Here is a 19,512-nt window from a genome sequence, read left to right as displayed (position 1 = left end):
TACATAATATATATGAATGCAACCTTTCTTAAAATAAAGATTCTAAACAATGTGTCTCTTGTGTTCCTGGGCTAAGTGAGTTTAGTTTTTCTTTTACAGAAATATGCCGGGCTGCTTGTTTCCTGTTTCTCTCTGGGTACATTACAGTTTTTTTTAGTATGCATTATATTCAATGCATGCTTTTTCTGCTGATTACAACTGAAAAATTCATCCTGGGACAATAGCTACAATCTAAGGGGCTGATCGTTTAAAACAGCATTCAGATATTTCTTCTCTCTGGAATTCTCTGCCTCTGAGGGTGGTGGAGGCCAGATCATTAGGTATACTTAAGGTGGATATAGTTAAATATTTGAAAGATTGAGCAAATGAGGGTTATTTTGAACTGGTACAGAAGAGGAGTTGAGGCTAGCATACGTCAGCCATAATCATATTGAATGGCAGGGCAGGCTTGAGGGGCCTGTGAGCCTATTCCTGCTCCTGTTTTTTTTTTGTGGGACAATTATTAAGGAGTAATATGACCACAGAATTAGAACATCATAGGGTCAGCAATAAATCTGTTAGGGAGTTAGCCAGAGAGTAATGAGAATGTGGAGTTTGTTATTGCAAGTATTTGTTATTTATTCCCAGAGATCTGGGCTTTTCTGCCAAGCACAGCATTTACTACCCATCCCTAATTGCACTTCTTGTTTTATCTTGAACAGTTGCAGTCAATGCAGGAACTCCTACATGGCTGATGGACAGGGTTCCAGCACATTGATCCAGCAATGATGTAGGAACAGCAACTATATTTACAAACTTAAAGCAGACCATGCTGGAAATACTCAGGTCAGACAGTATCTGTGAAGAGAGAAATAAGTTCACATTTCAGGTCAATTATCTTTTACCAGAACAGGAGAAATGAGGAAAGATAGAATGTGACAGTATAGACATGAAGATTATCTGAGTAGCTCCAGCATTTTGCAGACTTTGAAAGCCTGAAATAAAATTAATCTTTTGCACTTCAAAAATATTTCCAAGCTAGGATAATGCCTGAATGAATCACCCTTCCCCTTGGCTGTCTTCCCTTTATAAAAGCCCTTAACTCCATCAAGCAAGAGCCCACAGTAATTTGTCTCCATTTTACATTTGCTTCATGATGATATTGCAGGCCATGATCTTCACCAATTTCATTGTCCAAGCCAATCTCATTGTAGACTGGTGCCAAACAAGGCTTAGTCATCATCCCAACACCTTACTCATTTTTTCTTGACCCAATGCACTTCCCCTCTGACAAGTTTCCCATTGGAGTGGAGCTAATTTAAAGGACCAAATAGGAAACTGTTCAACCTATTATGCCTTCACTCCAGCTGCAGTATGCAGACAGCAGCGTGTGCGCCATCTCTGAAGCATATAAGAGGACATATTTTACACTTAATATTCCACAAAACAAAGGTCCTTAACCAATGCACCCCTGGTATACAAAAGCACTCTCTGTCAATGAAGATACACATCAACAACAAAATTCACCATTTCCTTCAAAGTGTCAGCACAGCCTTTGGCTGAATAAGGTAAAGAGTGTTTGAAGATCAAGACCAACCCAGCATAAATCTTGTTTTCAGCAGCAGTGATCTAGGCCCTCCTGTATAGTTCTGAGACATGGCCTGCCTACAGTAAGGATCTCAGTACCTTCAGATAGCTAATGCTGTTTTCACAGAATCCACCAAATCTATTGGAAGGACAAGCAAATCCAGCACTGAGGCCCTAATTACACTCACTTGGCTTGGATGGGCATTGTTCACATGCTCAACATCAGAACAGGCACTCTGTACTGTGCTCTTATGGCAAAAGATTACCAGATGGATTGAGGAAATGATTCACGGGTGTTCTCAAAGCATTCTTGAAAGAGGGTAACACCTAACTTAGTTGGATAAGTACACTGTTGAAGCTGAATGTTTTTGATTACATGATACTAAATTTCATGGAGTGCAGTGAAACAAGTCAATATCAAGATCACTTTTTAATTAACATTAGTCATTAACAATAATAAAAGTACATTAAACAGTTTAATTTTGGAAAGTGAAATTCTTTCACATATTCAGGCTCCTTGTAGCCCAGAGATTTATCACATTAGGTTACAATTATGAAGCATTTAGACTGGCAGTGGTAATTCTAACCCTTTGCCTATAAAGTGATAGAGTGAAGCTTTTGGCCAGGGTCTGTCACACCCTGCTCTGCCAGTCTTGGCTGTGCCATGGTTGGAAATGACTGAACTGAGGTACATCTGCAGAATGATGTTCAGTCAACTGGGGGCTTCTCAAGTGCTTCACTGATATCACTTATGAAGCCTTGGCAAGAACAACGTATATGATGATAAGCACTCATCCTGAGCTAGGGAATGCTGTAAGGCACTGTGAGATACAAACACAAGGAAAATCATCCTGAAAAAGAGTCCTGCGACAGATCAGTGGGCCCAAACTATTGGGACAGTTAAGACTGTATGAGGGCCATGTTGTAGCATTAAATAATCAGTGCTGATTTACTAATTCGACAAAGAAGCCCTGCTGCGAGAAAGAGGTCAAACTGGACTCGAGTAGCTCACATTTTAAAAGTGGGAAACGCCCTGTGCTTCTTCAAACAAAATAATCGCTCTTTGGTTTAAGACTTTTATGGCCAGAAACTTGCGATAATGATACTGACCAATCAAGCAACTGGTCTTAAATGTACAATGTAAACATCAAAAGATTTCTGCAAGAATACATTCAGTGTTGAGATTGTCGAGCTTTGAGGAGTCCTGAAACACACACAGGAGCTGCTTCTTACCAATTGTAAACCAGATACAATCAATGACATCCCAATCCATTAGGAGAACAAATCCATCAGATTCAACCCAAAGAGGCTCCTTTTCTTCTGCTCTTTACAGAGTTTCTTGAAACAGTCCACCACTGATTTGTTGCAGTAACTGAAGAACGCTTGCTCTGCTCTTTGAAGGACAATATTCAAGTCCAGTGCTCCCTGCAAGCTAAAAGCACATGGTGTGCAGTATTTGAATATGTACACTGTACATAAAACAAACCAGGACATTGATCAGAGAATAGTCTGCATGCTAATCACTGAAAACGTAGAAACACAGTACAGTACAGTACAGCACAGGAACAGGCCCTTCAGCCCACCTTGTCTGTGCGATCAGGATGGCAAATTAAACTAATCCCACCTGCCTACATGTGGTCTGTATCACTTTATTAGGCCTGTTCATGCGTCCATCTAAATGACTCCTAAATGTTGCTATCGTATATGCTTCTGCCACCTCTCCTGGCAGCACGTTCCAGGCACCTACCACTCTCTATGTAAAAAAGTTTGCCTTACAAATCTCCTTTAAATTCTCCACCTTTCACCTTAAATGTGTGCCCTACTGTATTTGATATTTCCACTCTGGGAAAAAGACAATCTACCCTATTTATGCCTCTCATAATTTTATGTACTGCTATCAGGTCTCCCCTCAGCGTCCAATGATCCAGAAAAAACAATCCAAGTTCGTCCAACCTCTCCTTATAGCTAATACACTCCAATCCGGGCAACATCCCAGTGAATCTCTTCTGCATCCTCTCCAAAGCCCATTCTGTGCCTTCTTCAAAGCCTCCAGCTTTCCCCTAGTGTGGCAACCAGAACTGCTTGTAATATTCTAATGTGGCCTAACCAAAGTTTTATACAGCTGCAACATGACTACCCAACTTTTATACTCAATGCCCCCATTGATGAAGGCAAGTATGTCATACTCCTTCTTTACCACTCTGTCCACTTGTGTTTCTACTTTCAGGGAGCTATGGACTTGCACCCTAAGATCCCTCTGCTACATATAGTACACCACTATAACCATATGGTAGTGTCATAGAAGATGATTAATTGATCCTGATGGTTGAATTTTTTGAAACCACCTGACTTTGATTCAATCAACTGGCTTTTAACCAAGTTAGAAGCGAGCTGGGAAACCTGAACATTGGCTTCACAAAAGCTTACAGCCTGGCCTATTAATATATCAGGTGAGAGTGTTCCACTGATTACTAAAAGTGGAATGAGGTATGAACCCTGCAACTCTAACACAAAGATGGGAATAATTCTTCTGACCCAGACTCGCTCACAAGGGATGCTGAGCTGACTGAAGGTCTTAAAAATGAGACCTGAAGGTGTTTTGTTAATCTCTGCACATTAGTCACTGCGATAGGAACTTCACCAGGAATTAAATGGTGAACCTCCTCTTCCTGTATCTTACACTACACATTAATGTGTAGTCCAGCAGGTGTGAACTGTCTAGAGCAGCCAGCATAGATCATGCATGGGTCTTTCACATGACTATCTACTGTATGAAAATAGGCCATTCAGCCCAGCTGATCTATGCTGGTGTTTATGCTCCACTATGGAGAGAAGGCAGGGGAATAGGATTAGCTCAAATTGATCTAGTTAAGAGACAGCAATGATCCTCCTCCTACCCTGTAACAGCTAACTCAAATCAGCAATCTTTTTTTTCCTCATGACTCTGTACTATGTCAATCTGGATCCATTGTGAAAGGTGCCCAAACCTAGAGGAAGATGCTTCTGGTTGTTGGAAACCTATCATCTTAGCCACAGAACATCACCACAGAGTTACACACAGATTCCAGCGACTGCAGTCTCTTGTGTCTCCATCAACGCAGCTTTTCAGGATAATGTCCTGGCCTCAACCACCTGCAGTAAATTGGTGAGGGACTATAAGTAAAGCTGCTTGATGCTTTCATACCTATTCACAATACCCCTGACAATGAAGCAACCTACACAACAGCTTACTATGTAACATGGTAACAATCCTGAGAGAGAGTGAGAGCGAGGGAGAAGAAGAGCGAGGGAGAAGAGCGAGGGAAAAGAAGAGCGAGGGAATGAGAGGGAATGAAAGGGAAAGGGGAGAGGGCAGAGAGGGAGAGGGAGAGAGAGATGGCAGCCAGGAGGGAAGAGAGTGTGCAAGTGGGAGGGAAAAGAACAGGGGTTGAAGAATGGGTTGAAGAAGGAAGGGAGAACAGGGAGAGGAGGGATTGTATGTTTACCTATTTGTAAACTGGATGAGTTCCACTTCATCTGTGCACCTCAGCAGCATTTCTCTCTTCTCCAGAAGGATTGCAGCACAGATAAAGAGTTCAAAGGTGTAGTCGACATTGGCCAAGGGCAACTCCGGCCTAACTTCACCTTCTGCAGATTCAGAAAGAAAAGGTTGAAGAGCAGCAGAAAGAGACCTTAAATGTCAGACAACCTTCAAAATAGTGAAATTGTTAATTATTTTTATTTTTCTTAATAAATTACAGAACTACTGAAAATTATATTTTTGAATTGCTGAACTGTTTTCTTTTAACTTCCTGAGATCCATCAGACTTCAGGAAGACATGGAAAGATTAGCATCAAGAGAAGCATGTTTTACATGCAAGTAATGTGGGAGTTGTGTGACAAGATATCCAAGGAGGAAAATCAAGGAATGGCATTGAATCATGTAAATAAACACAGACAAATGCAAATAATTACATACAAATTTCCATGAAACAGGCAAATTATAAAAATATCTGAGGGTGGGAGTAAAGAGATAATAATAAAGTTCAGTTCAACAACTGCTTAAATCACTTCAAGATTATGGTAAACTGATTTGGTATAACACACATAGAACACAGATTTACCAGGGAGATGAACTGCTTGGATGAAAAGTCACTGACTTTAAGCCCTCTCTCTCCACAGATGCTGCCTGATCTGCCGAGCATTTCCAGCATTTTCTGATTTTACTTCAGATACTGGGATTATTTGCATTGGAACAGAGAAGGTGAAGAGAAGATTTAATAGTTTTTTGTTAAGATTATGAATAGTTTTCACACAATGTACAGGGAAGGGTTTTTTTTAAGATATTTTCTGATGACGGTGTTTTGTAACAGAGATTAGCTGCAGCAGAGACACTGCACCTTTTAGAGGAAAATAGATAAACATTTGAAGCCTAGGCAAATACAAGTTTATGGACAGAGAGCAAGATAATGGGATTAGTTCAAATTGCTCCAGCACAGAGCAACACTGACACAATGGGTAAAATGGTCTCCATCTACAATGTAACCATCAATATAATCCAGTTACACAATCCCTATCCTTAGAAAAAGTTGAACACAATATTTCTAATTTCACATAGAATTGCAGAACTATAGAATCTGACTCAAAAACAACATTGTTATGATCTGCAGTGCACCGCCTATATGGGCCGTGGGAGCAGATTTAATTGCAACTTTCAAAAGAGAACTGGATGAATAATCAGGAAGGTAAAAATATTTAAGGCAAAGAGGAAAGGGCAGAGGAGGTGGGGATAATTGGAGAGCACTTTCAAAAAGCAGCGCTCCTGTGATTTACCACTCTATAAGTCTTTCACAAAATCAGTACAGTGCAGCAGAAGATGCTGTTTAGTTCATCAAGTTTGTATCAGCTCCTTTACAGAATGATCCATTTAATGGCACTCCCCTGCTCCTACCTCACAGCCCTGAAACATTTTATTTACAAATTGCTTAAGAAGGGTGATTATTGAATGTGTTCCCATAGCTCCCTCAGGCGTTCCAGATTCTAATCACACGTATAAAAATATTTTTCCTTTTGTCTCCTCTCACTCTTTAGAGAATCATATTAAATCTGAGCCCTCTGTTTATCAACCCTTCGGCCATTGGAAACTGTTTCTCTTTAATTATCTTGGTCTAATCCCTTCCTGATTCTAAACACCTCTGTCAAACCACCTCTTAACCTTTTCTCTATGGAGAGCAGTCATGGTTTCTCCTGTCTATTCATGCAAGTACAGTCCCTCATTTCTGGATCCATTCTGGTAAATCTCCCTCACATCCTTCCTACAGTGTGGTGCCCAGAATTAGACACAGTAGTCCAGCTGAGGCTGAACTAGTGCTTTGTAAAGATCTTGCTTAACTCTTTGGTTTTAGGAACTTATGCCTCTAGGGTCCTATAAATGTTTTATTAATCTGTCCTTGAAAGACTTTGTTCATTAACGCCATGCCTATATGTTCCTTCAATATTGTCTCTTCACATTTTTCCTGCCAAAATATATCACTTCACACTTCCCGGTGTAGAATTTCACTTGTCATGTGCCCACCCATTCCACTGCCCACCTTCCTCACTCTTGACGTCACTTCCAAGTACTAGGACTCCCAAATTCAAGCCTTTAATACACATCAAAAACAGCTCTGGCCCCAAGGCTGAACCTTTACAGAACAGCACTGTGTACCAATCTGGCAGGAATCCTGGTCTATGGCCCTTTTTTTTTTGCAGAGGGCAAGCTCCCTCAGGCTAGTCTGGGATTGCAGATGGCTCTCCCAATCCCAATGAATATATTTATTACTGGTTGCTGGGGTGGGGGCTGATTTGCTGCCTTTAAAGCAGAGTATGGAATGATTTCTCACCAAGACCGAGTGGTAGGGTGGGAGGGGAGGGTTGGGGAGAGGAGCTGCCTTGTCATGATGTGCCAGCTGCCAAGGTGTTAAGCAGGCATGACAGACCAGCTGGTCTTTCTCCATCCACTTTCAACATTTTTACAAGTTCAAATTGCAGTCAGGAACCAGCAAGCAATGATTAAAAGTACTAATTAGCAATACTCTGTGTGACAACGTGGCATATGAGTATATCTTAACTGTTGACAAACAGGCAGAAGCAGAGTCTAGATCATATGACAGATCACTAACACAATCAGAATTTTGCTGGGGACTCACCTTCCCTTTGAAAGCGAGACATCCTCTCCAAGTCTCGTGCCCTTTCTGCTTCCAGTGAGTTTAATTCGAGATGGTGACTGCTGAGGATCTCGAAGAGACAGATTGCTTCACTGTGCTCAAACTCCCGCTGAAACCCCAGGAGTAGCCACCTGCCAACAGGGAAAGGAAGGAAGTCCCAGAGGGGCCAGAGGTGCAATAGTTTATTATTGCACTTTTATTCAAAACCATTTTGGACAGAATATCACTGGCACAGCAGAGAAAGAGAGTTAAGTGATATATGCTGCACAAGTCTCCTTCATCCCTATTTATCTTTTCCTGTCAGCATACCCCTCTATTTCTTTCTCCCTCATGTGTTTATCCAGCTTTTCTCTCTGTGGGAGCAAGTTCCACATTCTCACCACTAAAGAAATTTCTTTTGAATTCCCATCAGACTTTTTAAGATCTTATATTTAATCATCTTAGCTCTGGTCTTTCCCACTGGTGGAATCATCTATTTTATGTCAGTCCTTTTACAATCATAGTGGTTTGAGAAAACAAACTTAACAATAATTGTATATGCAGGGTTTCGACCTGAAAAATCAATAATTCCTTTCCCACCCCCACAGATGCTGATCAACCTGCTGAGTTTCTCCAGCAGATTGTCTGCTGCTCCAGATTCCAGCAGCTGCAGTCTCTTATGTCTCCTTAACACAATTGGAATGGGTTTTCCAGCAGTATACAAGAATGCATTATGGCCATCATTATCAACTATAAGCATGCAAAACACTTTTTTTGGTGTCATTTTGATTAGTCAAAGGATGTTTTAACCCTTCAAGCACCACAACATTAGGAGCCAACAATGTATTCTCCTAAGTTTGTTGTGGAGAAAAAAAAGACTTTATTTAAATGTTTCACCTCCAAAGGAAAAAAAGCACACGATCAAATTAATGCAAATCAGATATGATAGAAAATGCCTCAAAATAAAAGTCTGTGAAATTAAAATAATGGAAGTTAAGTGAAGAATTAAAAGGGGTTCCACCTTAATTCCAGCTATTTTGAATTAGTTTCACAGCAATAAAACACTCGTATTTATGACAATAATAGCAGTGCACACTGCGCATGGGGAACAAAACTTGAAAGCAAATTGCCTGACGTCCTAATTATTTTCTTACACCCTGACAGCAATGCATGAGCTCCTTTGCCTATTTAAGAAAAATGCTAATCTTCTTCTGTTAAAGTTCAACATCAGCCCTTGAACTGATGTCACCAAAGACTCTTACAAATTTCTATAGATGCAAGGTGGAGAGTATTCTAACTGGTTGTATCACAGCCTGGTATGGGTCCTCCAATGCACAGGATTGCAAGAGGCTGCAGAGGGTTATAGACTCAGCCAGCTCCATCACCAGCACAACCCTCTCCACTATCGAGGACAACTTCAAGAGACAGTGCCTCAAAAAGGTGGCATCCATCATTAAGGACCCTCATCATCCGTGACATACCCTCTTCTCGTTACTACCATTGGGGAGGTGGTACAGGAGCCTGAAAACCCACACTCAAAGATTTAGGAACAGTTTCTCCCCCTCCCCCATCAGAATTCTGAATGGTCCATGAACACTACTTTGTTATTTATTTTGCACTATTTATTTTTGTAATTTATAGATTTTTATGTTTTTGCACTGTACTGTTGCCGCAAAACAACAAATTTCACGTCATATGTCAGTGATGATAAATCTGATTCTGATTGGTGGTTGCTATCAGCTTTCCCTGAAGCACAAAAAAACAAATGGACTGGTTGGTGTAAATAGGTGAAGCATGCAGCAGTCAAATGCACACTTAGATCTACAAGTCAAATTGAGGTAGAATGCTTGCCTTTAGTAGTCAAGGCACTGAGTTCAAGAGTCGGGAAGTTATGTTGCAGCTTTATAAAACTCTGGTTATGCTGCGTCTGGAGTATTGTATTCATTTCTGGTCACCCTATTATGGGAAGGATGTGGAGGCTTTCGAGAGAGTGCAATTTACCAGGATGCTGCCTAGATTAGAAGGTATGTGCGACAAGGAGATGTTGGACAAACTAGGGTTGTTTTCTCTGGAGCGGTGGAGGCTGAGGAGAGACCTGATAGAAGTTCGTAAAGTTATGAGAGGCATAGATAGACAGCCGGTGTCTTATTCCCCAGGGTCGAGATGTCTAACACTAGAGGGCATGCATTTTAGGTGAGAGGGAAGTCCAAAGGAGATGTGCAGAGCAAGTTCTTTTTTCCCCCTACACACAGAGGGTGGTGGGTGCTGGGAATGTGCTGCCAGGTGTGGTGGTGGAGGCAGATACAATAGAGGCATTTAAGACGCTCTTAGATAGGCACATGAATATTGCATAGAATGGAGGGATATGGACCATGTGCAGGCATAAGGGATATGGTGTAATGAGCTTAATTAGTATGGCACAACATCGTGTGCCGAGGGGCCTATTCCTGTGCTGTGCTCTTCTATGTTCTAATGCAAAGAGAAGATAAATGAATGATGTATCCACCTCCACTCCATTGTTTGAAAAAGTGCTTTAACTATTAAAGGAATTGTTTTATAAAGAACTTTGGTTTAAGCGCATAAGTTTAATCTTCAAATTCTTGTTTTTCCTGGCTCTTTAGGATAACAGATCAGTAATTAGATTGCTACACGAGTCATCAAACTACTGTCATACTTACTGAGATGGAATGAAAATTCTATTACCTATAAACTAGAGTGCACTGCCTGTAAGGGGTGTTGGAAGCAGATATGAGGGAAACTTTCAAAACACAAATTTCAAATGAAAAATATTGCACATCTCTTGGGGGAAGAACAGGGGGAATGCAGCTGATAGGAAAACTTTTTCAAAGTGTCATGGCTGGCAATGATGGGCTGTTGCTTATATTCTGGTAAACATTTATCTCCCTATAAATGTGATCAAAAAAAGATAAGATCATCATTATCAAATTGTTATCTGTAGGAATTTGCTGCACATAAAATATCTACTGCATTTTCTATGTTATAACAATGCTTACATTTTATAAGTATTTCCTTAGGATATCCTGAGATCATGAAATTTAGGATTGCACTACAGAAATGCAAGTATTTCTTTTCATGTACGAAATTAAAAACAGTAAATGTGGGAAGTCACTGTAGGAATAGCCTGCAGAACTTTAAGTATAAACATTCACTCAACCTTTGAATACAAATTTTCTATTGTCAATTAAAAAAATGGATTTGTCCTGCAGTGGGTGATTTACTACTGGGCAGGAATTTCTTAGAAGCCTCTCGACTGCTATAACTTTACCACAATAGGTTTTCTGCTTCAGTTTTATTTAGTGGGAATGGAAACAGCTCTAAGAAAAAAAAACAATTTCCATAATTAGGAGGAACATAAGTAGTGTGGTATCTGTTCTCAAGCAGACTTCTCAAAAGCTCAGTCATGCTGGGCCATTGCCTCCTATGGCCCAACAGCATTGTGCACAAGACCAAACAGAAGATGAGGTGATATTGCACAGAAACAGATCAGTTACTGAAATTAGTTCAGTTTAAGTTTGTACTCCAGACTGAGAGCTGCCCCGGGTCCTGCTCCATCTGACCCTACCTGCACCTCTTCTTTCTTTCTTCCTCCCTCATGTGTTTCTCTAGCTTTCTGTAAATGCTTCTGTTTTATTTGCTTCAACCACTCCCTGTGGGAGTGAGTTCCACGTTCCCATTATTTTTGGGGTAAGTTTCTCTGGAATTCTTTACTGGGTTCATTTGTGACCACCTTAATTTTATGCTTGATAGTATTGACTCCTACTCTCCCTCCCCCACGTCCCCTATACCCACATAACAAATCTCCTCACGACTTCATAAGAGTTTTAATAAGAGTTATCCTTACTCTTCTCTTTATAAAGTGCATCAGTTTGTTTGATCTTTTCAGATAATTATAACCTTTCAGTTGGGTGGCGCAGGTAGTAGAGCTGCTGCCTCGCAGTGCCAGAGACCTGGGTTCAATCCTGACCAGGGGTGCTCTCAGTGTGGAGTTTGCATGGTCTCCCCATAACCACATGGGCTTCCTCCTGGTGCTCTTGTTGTCTTACCTGTGACAGAAGGTAAGGCCATTCAGGTTATCTCTCAGGAGATGTGCGTGAAGCTCTGAGTCCAGTTCCTTAAGGAGCTCTTCCTCTAGTCCTGATTACATATGAAGAAATTTGTAGTCAATTAAAGCAAATAAAATTAGAACTGAAAGGCTACTGTCATCCACAAAACCACCTGGTTGACAATTCACAAGAACAGTCATTCAGCCCCTCAACTCTGTTCTGCCATTCAATTCTCCCAGGATGGGATTCACAGTAGGACCTGCAGTAAGCAGTGTACAGTTAATGCATCTCACCAAAATACAGTACTCTATTAGCTGCGAGATGCTTTGTCAGATTGTCAAAGGAATTTTATATGTGCAAAGTCTTACTTTTCCTCATGCTTATCCAGCTTCTATTTGAAAGATTTCTTTGCTATCCACCACAACTGCTTGCTGTAGTAATGAGTTCTACACTGTCACCACTCTTTGGATAATGGAGTTTCTCCCAAATTCCCCATTTGATTTATTAGTGACTACCTTATATTTATTGCCTCTAGTTCTGATCTTTCCCACAAGTGTACCATTTTCCCAAACTATCCAATTAAATGTCACAACTTTAAAAATCTTTATTAGGTTCTCTCTCATCATTCTCTTTTTTAATAAGAGAAACAACCATTATGACCAATCCTCCTTTCTTTAACAAATGATCCTCATCCAGAGCCAGAGAACTGAAAATCCAACATTGAACTCCTGGTGCATTAGCTTATTTTGAACAAGACATGCTTTTTCTTTGCTCTGAAGAAATTCGTTATATTTTGTTAATATGGTCATCCACCGTTCAGTCACTTTAAGTTAACACCTTAATGGTTAACAGCACTGGTTTAAAATATAAACAGTTGTGACTTTGGAGCCCCAGGACTGAACCACATTTACATCTATTCAACACATTTAATTAGGTCCCAGCATTGCTGTTAATAGGAAAAGGCCATGAATCATTTCAAATTCATCTCAAATTGGGAGAATAGTCAGAGCTAAACCCACACACATACACCAATATGTTACACTTGTGTTACACAGCGGGGGCTTTCTCTGGATTTTAGTATCTTCTGCATCTCCAATTTTAATTACTCCATCAATGCTGCCAAGCCTTCAGTTGCACAGACCCCCAAGCACTGAAACTCCCTCCCTAAACTTCACCACCCTTCTTCTCCTCCTCTTCTTAAGATGCTCTTTAAAACCTAGCTCTCCTTTTTAGTTTCTTCATCATCCACACCAGTTTCAAGTATCATCTGACAACTGGAATGGTTGCACAGTCCAGATGAAGGGTCTTGACCCAAAACGTCAACTGTCCATTTCTCTCCACAGATGCTGGCTGACCCACTGAATTCTTCCAGCATCTTGTTCGTTGCAAACTGGAATCCACTATGAATGTGCAAGTTGTAGTTTGTGTCACCTGGTTGAAAGCCTAGCCCTGATACTATCACACTTGATCAGCTATCTTTTAACAGTGGTTTTCAACCTTTTTCACGCTGCGGCTCCCCAGAACATGTCCTTGTTAGATGGTGGACCCCCAAAATCAAACAATCGATAATTCATGCATACAACACTTAAATTACTGCACATAGGCCCTATTGAAATAGTGACTATTTCAATCACCAATAATTACCAGCGGTGTGTTTCATTTTTCAGTTCAATGTGAAGGTTGTGCCTGTTTTGCACTGCAGAGTTTGTCCAAACGTGGTGGTATGTGCGACAAACAAATGCGTATGTCATCCTCAATATTCAGTCTTGATCTGTATTTGGTTTTCATAGCAGTGACTGCAGAAAATGCTATTTTGCACAAGTACGTGGTTGCAAGTGGTAACATAACATTGACGGCTTTATGGGAATCAGGAAATACAAGGTTAGTGCAGGAAAATGGCAACATGATTTTATTGAATGATGGAGCAGGCACGGGGGGGGGGGGGGTCACATGACCTATTCCTGCTTTTACTTCTTATGTCCTGCAACTGGTCTTCAAGCCAGATAATCGTAGGTCAGCTACTGGAGTGGGTGATTTTCTCAACAGTAATGCAACTTGTATGTTGGTGGCAATTAATGCTGGGATTAAAACAGGAGACCATAAAACCTAACTGTGGCCAGAGGTTAATCAGGTCATGAGGGATTGTGCTCAATTGCTCTCCAGCGTTGACTTCACCAGAGTAGTGGAGTCAATGGAAAGAGCCTCTCTTGCATGTGCCCGAAACAAACGTTATTAGAAATACATCTCTGGAACCTTCTTGTCATTTTCTGTCCCCGTTATGGGTAGGGAGAGAGTGGGTCCAGTGAATGGCTGAGCAATTAGCCTAATATTTCTCTGGGTCAGGGGATGTTAAATAGAACTATGTTGGCTTTCTTTGACAATGCAGGTTCAAGTCTGTCAAAATTGCACCAGGAACTCCCGGCACTGAGTTATCCCTGGTACAGAGAGTCCCTACTCCAGACTTCATTGTAAGAAGCAGTATTATTGCAAAACATTCTGGAAACAGCCAAGACTAGCCACAATCAAGCCTCAAGCTCTTTCCAGGGGCTCCCTTCGGAGCACAACTGAAATCTGTCCAGATTCTTCAAATTGTGTGCATGTAGCTAATTAAGATGAAGAGCTTTATTAGTTACACGCACATCGAAACACACAGTGAAATTAGCTGACGTTTAATAGGCAGCAGTCTCACCTCTGAATCAGAAGGTCACAGGTTCAGAACATGCTACAAAGATTTTGCCATGACAGTACAAAGATAGCATTATACTACTGCAGGTGTTGACTGTCGTGTGTTATAGTTAAACAAGGCTCTGGGTAACCACTCAAATGGATCCCATCGGACTAGATTTTTGAAAAAGAGCTAATTAGTTCTCAGATGGTGTACTGGTAAAAACATTTAATAACTGCTAATGCCTCCAGTAAATCTCCCCTTAACGTTCTTTCCTTTAAGGATAACAACTGCAGCTTCTCCAGTCTCTAAACTTAAATAGCAATGTATGAAACAGCAACAGTTTGGCAAAATGTGACAGAAGATGGCAGCATGGTGTCAAAATCTACAATGTAACAAGGAAACAATTATTCTCAAATTCATGTAAAAAGAAAGCATATACCAATACTAAATCAAAGTACTGACTTAAAGAAAATATGGTGCCGAGGAGGGGATACGTGGGCAGGCAAGAGAAATTGGAATGTATTGGCCATGGCTCAGTGATTGGAGTCAGAAGACTGTGGGTTCAAATCCCACTCCAAAGGCTTCAGCATAAAAATCCTGACTGACATTCCAGTGCAGTAGTGAAAGAGTGCTGCACTGTTGAAGGCGAGGTCTTTTAGGTGAGATGTTAAATTGAAGCTCCAGTGGATTGAAAGATACCACAGCACTATTCCAAAGAACTGAAGGGGAGTCCTCTCCCATATCTTGTTCCAATATTTATCTCTTAGCTAATATCTACATAGACTTACTGATTTTCCTTATCAAGCCTTCTTCTTTGAAGTCGGAAGCAATTTTCTCAAAGTAGAAACTACAGCACCAGTAAGCATCCACTTCAGAGTCCAACACCTCTAAGAAGCGACTAACCAAGTCATTCATACCTTGAGCATAGCTCACATCTAAAGGATCGAAGAGAAAACAAAACAAACATTAGAGAATAGGCAACATCTTGTTTTAGATGCATCACTTTTAGATCAAAGTTGAGGTACTCATTCTAATTTTATAAACCAAAAAGTGATTTCTGATGAAGTGACGGTGACCTGAAACATGAACTCTTGATCTCTCAATCTACCTTGTCATGGCCCTTGCACCTCAATTGTCTACCTGCACTGCACTTTCTCTGTAAATGTAACACTATGTTCTGCATTCTGTTATTGCTTTTCTCTTTGTACAATCACGATGCACTTACATTTGGATTGATCTGTCTGGATGGCATGCAAAACAAAGTTTTTCGCTGCGTCTTGGTACATGTGACAATAATAAACCAATTAGCAATTAATTCTGTTTCTCTCTTCACATATGTTGCCTGATTGAGTATCCTTAGCATTTGCTGTTTTTATTTCAGATTTTAAGCATCTGCAGTTTTTTTGCTTGATAAAGGACAAATCTTTCTTGCTGTGAAACCCAATTTCTCGATCCTTCTATAAGTAAAATTCCTTTTTTTGGTGATTCTGTGGGATAACATGAAGACTACAATGCACATGATGGAAACATTAGAGAGTGAAGAATCCACTGGTGGTATGAGGTTAAGAAATACGATAGGAGTTGCTCATATGGACCCTCAAACCACCACAATTAAATGATGGAGATGGAGGAATTAGGAAAATGGAGTGGAATCCTTACAAGGCAGGGTGGGAGGAAGTAAAGTTGAGATAGCTATGGGACTCTAGGCTTGTAAGGGATGTTCTACATTAACCCAGCCCCTGAAATGGAGTTCTCACACTGAACAACTTCTTCAACTCCACTCATTTTCTCCAGATCAAAGGTATAGTTATGGAACTCATATGGGCCCAAGCTTTACCTGTGAGATAAGTTGGACACTCCTGGTTTCAGTCCTCCTCAGACCCTATCTTTCAACTCTTCTTCCAGTATATGGATGATTATATTGTTGCTGTTTCCTTCACTCATACTGAACTCAAGTATTTCATCACTTGTGCTGTCAACAGTTCTGCTGCTTTCATCTTCACATGGTTTGTCTCTGACTCTTCCCTTCCCTTCCCAGATTTCGTTGTCTCCGTCTCTGATAGGACCAACTGCACGAAGCAGGGGCATGCACAGTAGTTGGGGAGAGGCAAGGTTTCTCTTCTGTTCCTGCCAGCACCTCAGCCGTAATTGTCATTAGATGCATTAAGGCCAGGTCTATTTTTGTATCTATTTAATGCGCCTCTCCAAAAACAGCCCAGTTTAGATTCCTGAACATGCCCCAGCTTCAGCTGAATCTAAGTGCAAGCTCTCTGCTTCCAGGTTAAGGTATAATCACAGAAATAGAGTTCAATTCCAATAACTGTTATGATGACATACAGAGAAAAAGTGATCAAAATTTCCTGAGCAGTTGATTTAATTTCAGATTTATATTTCACTGTGTTATTTTACTAAATGTGGTATTTAGTAACATTTCACAATGAAGTTAAATGTAATACCCTAGAGACAGCTAAAGCACAAAAGTTAAGATTTTATTAGTGATGAAGTGTCAATATTACACGTAATATGGACAGATCTGATTTTCTAGAGCCAAAATAAAATTGAGATCAAAATGTAAACTGTTTCACTGGCAAAGAGGGGAATCATTCACTTCATCAGTATTGGCTAGAGTTGAAAGTAATTCCCTCAGGTGACAGAACAATTTCCTAATCCTTGAATATGTGGCAGGATCATTTTTTAACTTTTGATTAAGTTGTCCAAGAGTGACAACACTTATTCCACTGAATAAGACTGTGGATTCAAGCCTTGCTTCAAAGATTCATGCATAAAATCCAAGCGGGTGCATTGCTGAAGGAAGTTTCCACTGTTGAAGGCCCATCAGATTTCTTAGGTTGATGCAGGGGACCCCGTGGCCACCATTTAAAAGAAGAAAATTTTGTTTGGCAATACTCATGAGAACCCTGCTGGAAATTCTGATATATCGAATATCCAGAGAAATGTGAACAGTTGTTGACGAAGAGCAGAGAAAGCACCCCAGTGTCCTAGATCGAGTATTAATCTCTCAATTAATATCAGGGAAACAGGTCGTCTGATCGTTATCCCTGTTTGTGGGAGCTTGTTGTATGCAAACAGACTGCTTCACTTTCTACATAACAGTGACTACACTACAAAAGTATCTCACTTGCTTTCTAGGATGTCCAGAGGTTGTGAAAGGCACTACAGAAATGGATGTCAGAAATGAATAACAGTGTTACCTGGATGGAATGCAGCAAAGGTGATGAGTATGTCTCTTAATACCAGAAGGTTGAACACACCTTCATTTCTAAAGAGAACAATTATCATAAATAAGTAAATAACCATACTAGGCAAGTAAACAGAATGATCAATAACTGATCACAAATTATGATCAATGAGCTAATGGGAAACTGCTTGGAGGAGACAATTTAAAAACAATCTGTTCTTTGACATGCAACTTCATTATAACAGTTTGTAAAAACAAGTGCATACTTACTGATAGTAAGTTAGGACTCGTTCAGTTCTGGGCACATCTTTGTCTATGATCCTAATTGCCTCATGAAGTTCATGCACATTGATTCTTTGACGGTCCACATAAACCTGGAGAATGTTTTATAAAAACATGTACCTTAATGTCAGACCATGAAGTTTGCTGCTATTTTGGCATTAAATACTTCTCCACAGCTGGATCAAAAGATTTGGATATCATGTGAAAACAGTAGAGAAATTGAGAGAAAGAAAATCAAAGGGAGATTTCATTAAGGCATTCAAAAAAAATCACGAAAGGGTTTCATGGAATAAATGAGGAGAAGCTATCACCACTCTGGTAGGAAGGTCAGCAGAGTCACAGGTGAGATTTGATTTAATATAGCGAGAGTTGGTATGATACGGAACGTGCAACTCAACAGGTCAATGGAAGTAGATTCTACAGTAACATTCAAGGGAATTGGATCAATACGGAGAGAAAATTTACAGGCTGTGGAAAAGAGCTATCAAACTTTGAATAGCACTTTCTGAGTAATAAGCATGATGGACTGAATGACTTTAATAGAGTCACATAATTTTTTGATTCTATGATTTGAAAGTCCATGATTGATTAGAAAAGGTTAATAATGATGTTTGTAATAAAAGCAGAAAATGTTCAGCAGATCAGATAGCATCCATAGAGTTAATGTTACAGGTTAATGACTTTTCCCCAAAATGTGATCAACCTTGTGGTGTTAAGACCTACCTGCAGAAGGAAATTATTTATAGTGCAGGCTTCCAATGTTCCTTCTTGAGTGTGGTCATCATTACTCTTAAGAGTCAAAGAATTTTGCGGTGTGCATTTAGGTATCTTGATTCATGGTCTGGGACAGCTTTCTCATGGAGGTATTAACCAATTCTATTCACCCACATTTCCAATTTGCCAGTAATAATGCCCCACCTTGATGTATTTGAGTGCAATTAAGGAAACCGTTTCTTATAGAGCGTCTGATGTCTATCTAGAAATGGAAATCTAACCTCTTCCACAACTAATCACGTCAGATTTATGATGCATAGCCTTTGATCCATTGGCCAATCAATATCCCTTTCAGCTATTTCCCTTAACAAATACTTTCATAATTTACCCTTTTAGTCTAATGAAAAGTGCCTTACATTATTCACCATAGCTAAATCCTCTTACACCAGTGTTCTAGTGGTCCTCTTCCAAATTTCTCAACTGTCTCGCACCCTTCACATGTGGCATGCCCACATCCAGGAAATCCTTGGGAATGGGAGGCAATGTGCACTAGGCAATACAGCTGTGATGTCAGAAAGCACTTCTTCATTCAAAAGAGTAGAAGGAAATTGGATCTCTCTTCCCCAGAAGGCTGAGGGTCAAATGAATAATACAGGACAGTAAGAAGTTTGCTATGGAAAGCTATAAAGGAATGAGGCAGATAAACAGAATTGAGATGTACATTACCCATGTTTTAAACTGGATGGCAGAATAGGGTTAAGAGGCTGGGTGGCCTACTCCTGGTTCATGCTGCAGAAGGATTATTTTTCTAAATTGCATATTATGTATTGTCATTACTGTGTGTGAACCAAACAT

At 40.2% G+C, this 19,512-nt stretch overlaps 1 protein-coding gene across 5 annotated transcripts in view; it reads right to left on the bottom strand.

Moving 5' to 3' along the window:
- Nucleotides 1-19,512, bottom strand: part of si:dkey-238d18.4 (TBC1 domain family member 15) — a 45,098-nt gene that overhangs the window by 14,351 nt on the left and 11,235 nt on the right. For 2 of the 5 annotated variants that reach the window (XR_007956614.1, XM_052019214.1), the window contains exons 4-9: nucleotides 17,932-18,035; nucleotides 17,675-17,742; nucleotides 15,251-15,397; nucleotides 11,795-11,885; nucleotides 7,734-7,882; nucleotides 5,052-5,193 (exon numbers count right to left, since the gene is read on the bottom strand). Coding sequence is in view for 4 of the 5 variants with exons in the window: in XM_052019214.1 (XP_051875174.1) it covers nucleotides 5,052-5,193; nucleotides 7,734-7,882; nucleotides 11,795-11,885; nucleotides 15,251-15,397; nucleotides 17,675-17,742; nucleotides 17,932-18,035 (701 nt within the window). In the remaining variant the exon portion in view is untranslated. Of the gene's footprint in view, nucleotides 1-1,977; nucleotides 3,036-5,051; nucleotides 5,194-5,674; nucleotides 5,781-7,733; nucleotides 7,883-11,794; nucleotides 11,886-15,250; nucleotides 15,398-17,674; nucleotides 17,743-17,931; nucleotides 18,036-19,512 lie in introns of those variants that run through there. The other 3 variants (XM_052019212.1, XM_052019213.1, XM_052019217.1) reach the window with 3 other exon arrangements.

The sequence above is a fragment of the Pristis pectinata genome, chromosome 7 (genome assembly GCF_009764475.1).
Source record: "Pristis pectinata isolate sPriPec2 chromosome 7, sPriPec2.1.pri, whole genome shotgun sequence".
NCBI classification, from domain to species: domain Eukaryota; kingdom Metazoa; phylum Chordata; class Chondrichthyes; order Rhinopristiformes; family Pristidae; genus Pristis; species Pristis pectinata.
Note: the sequence above shows the minus strand (reverse complement) of the source record. Positions and strands in the feature narration are given on the sequence as shown.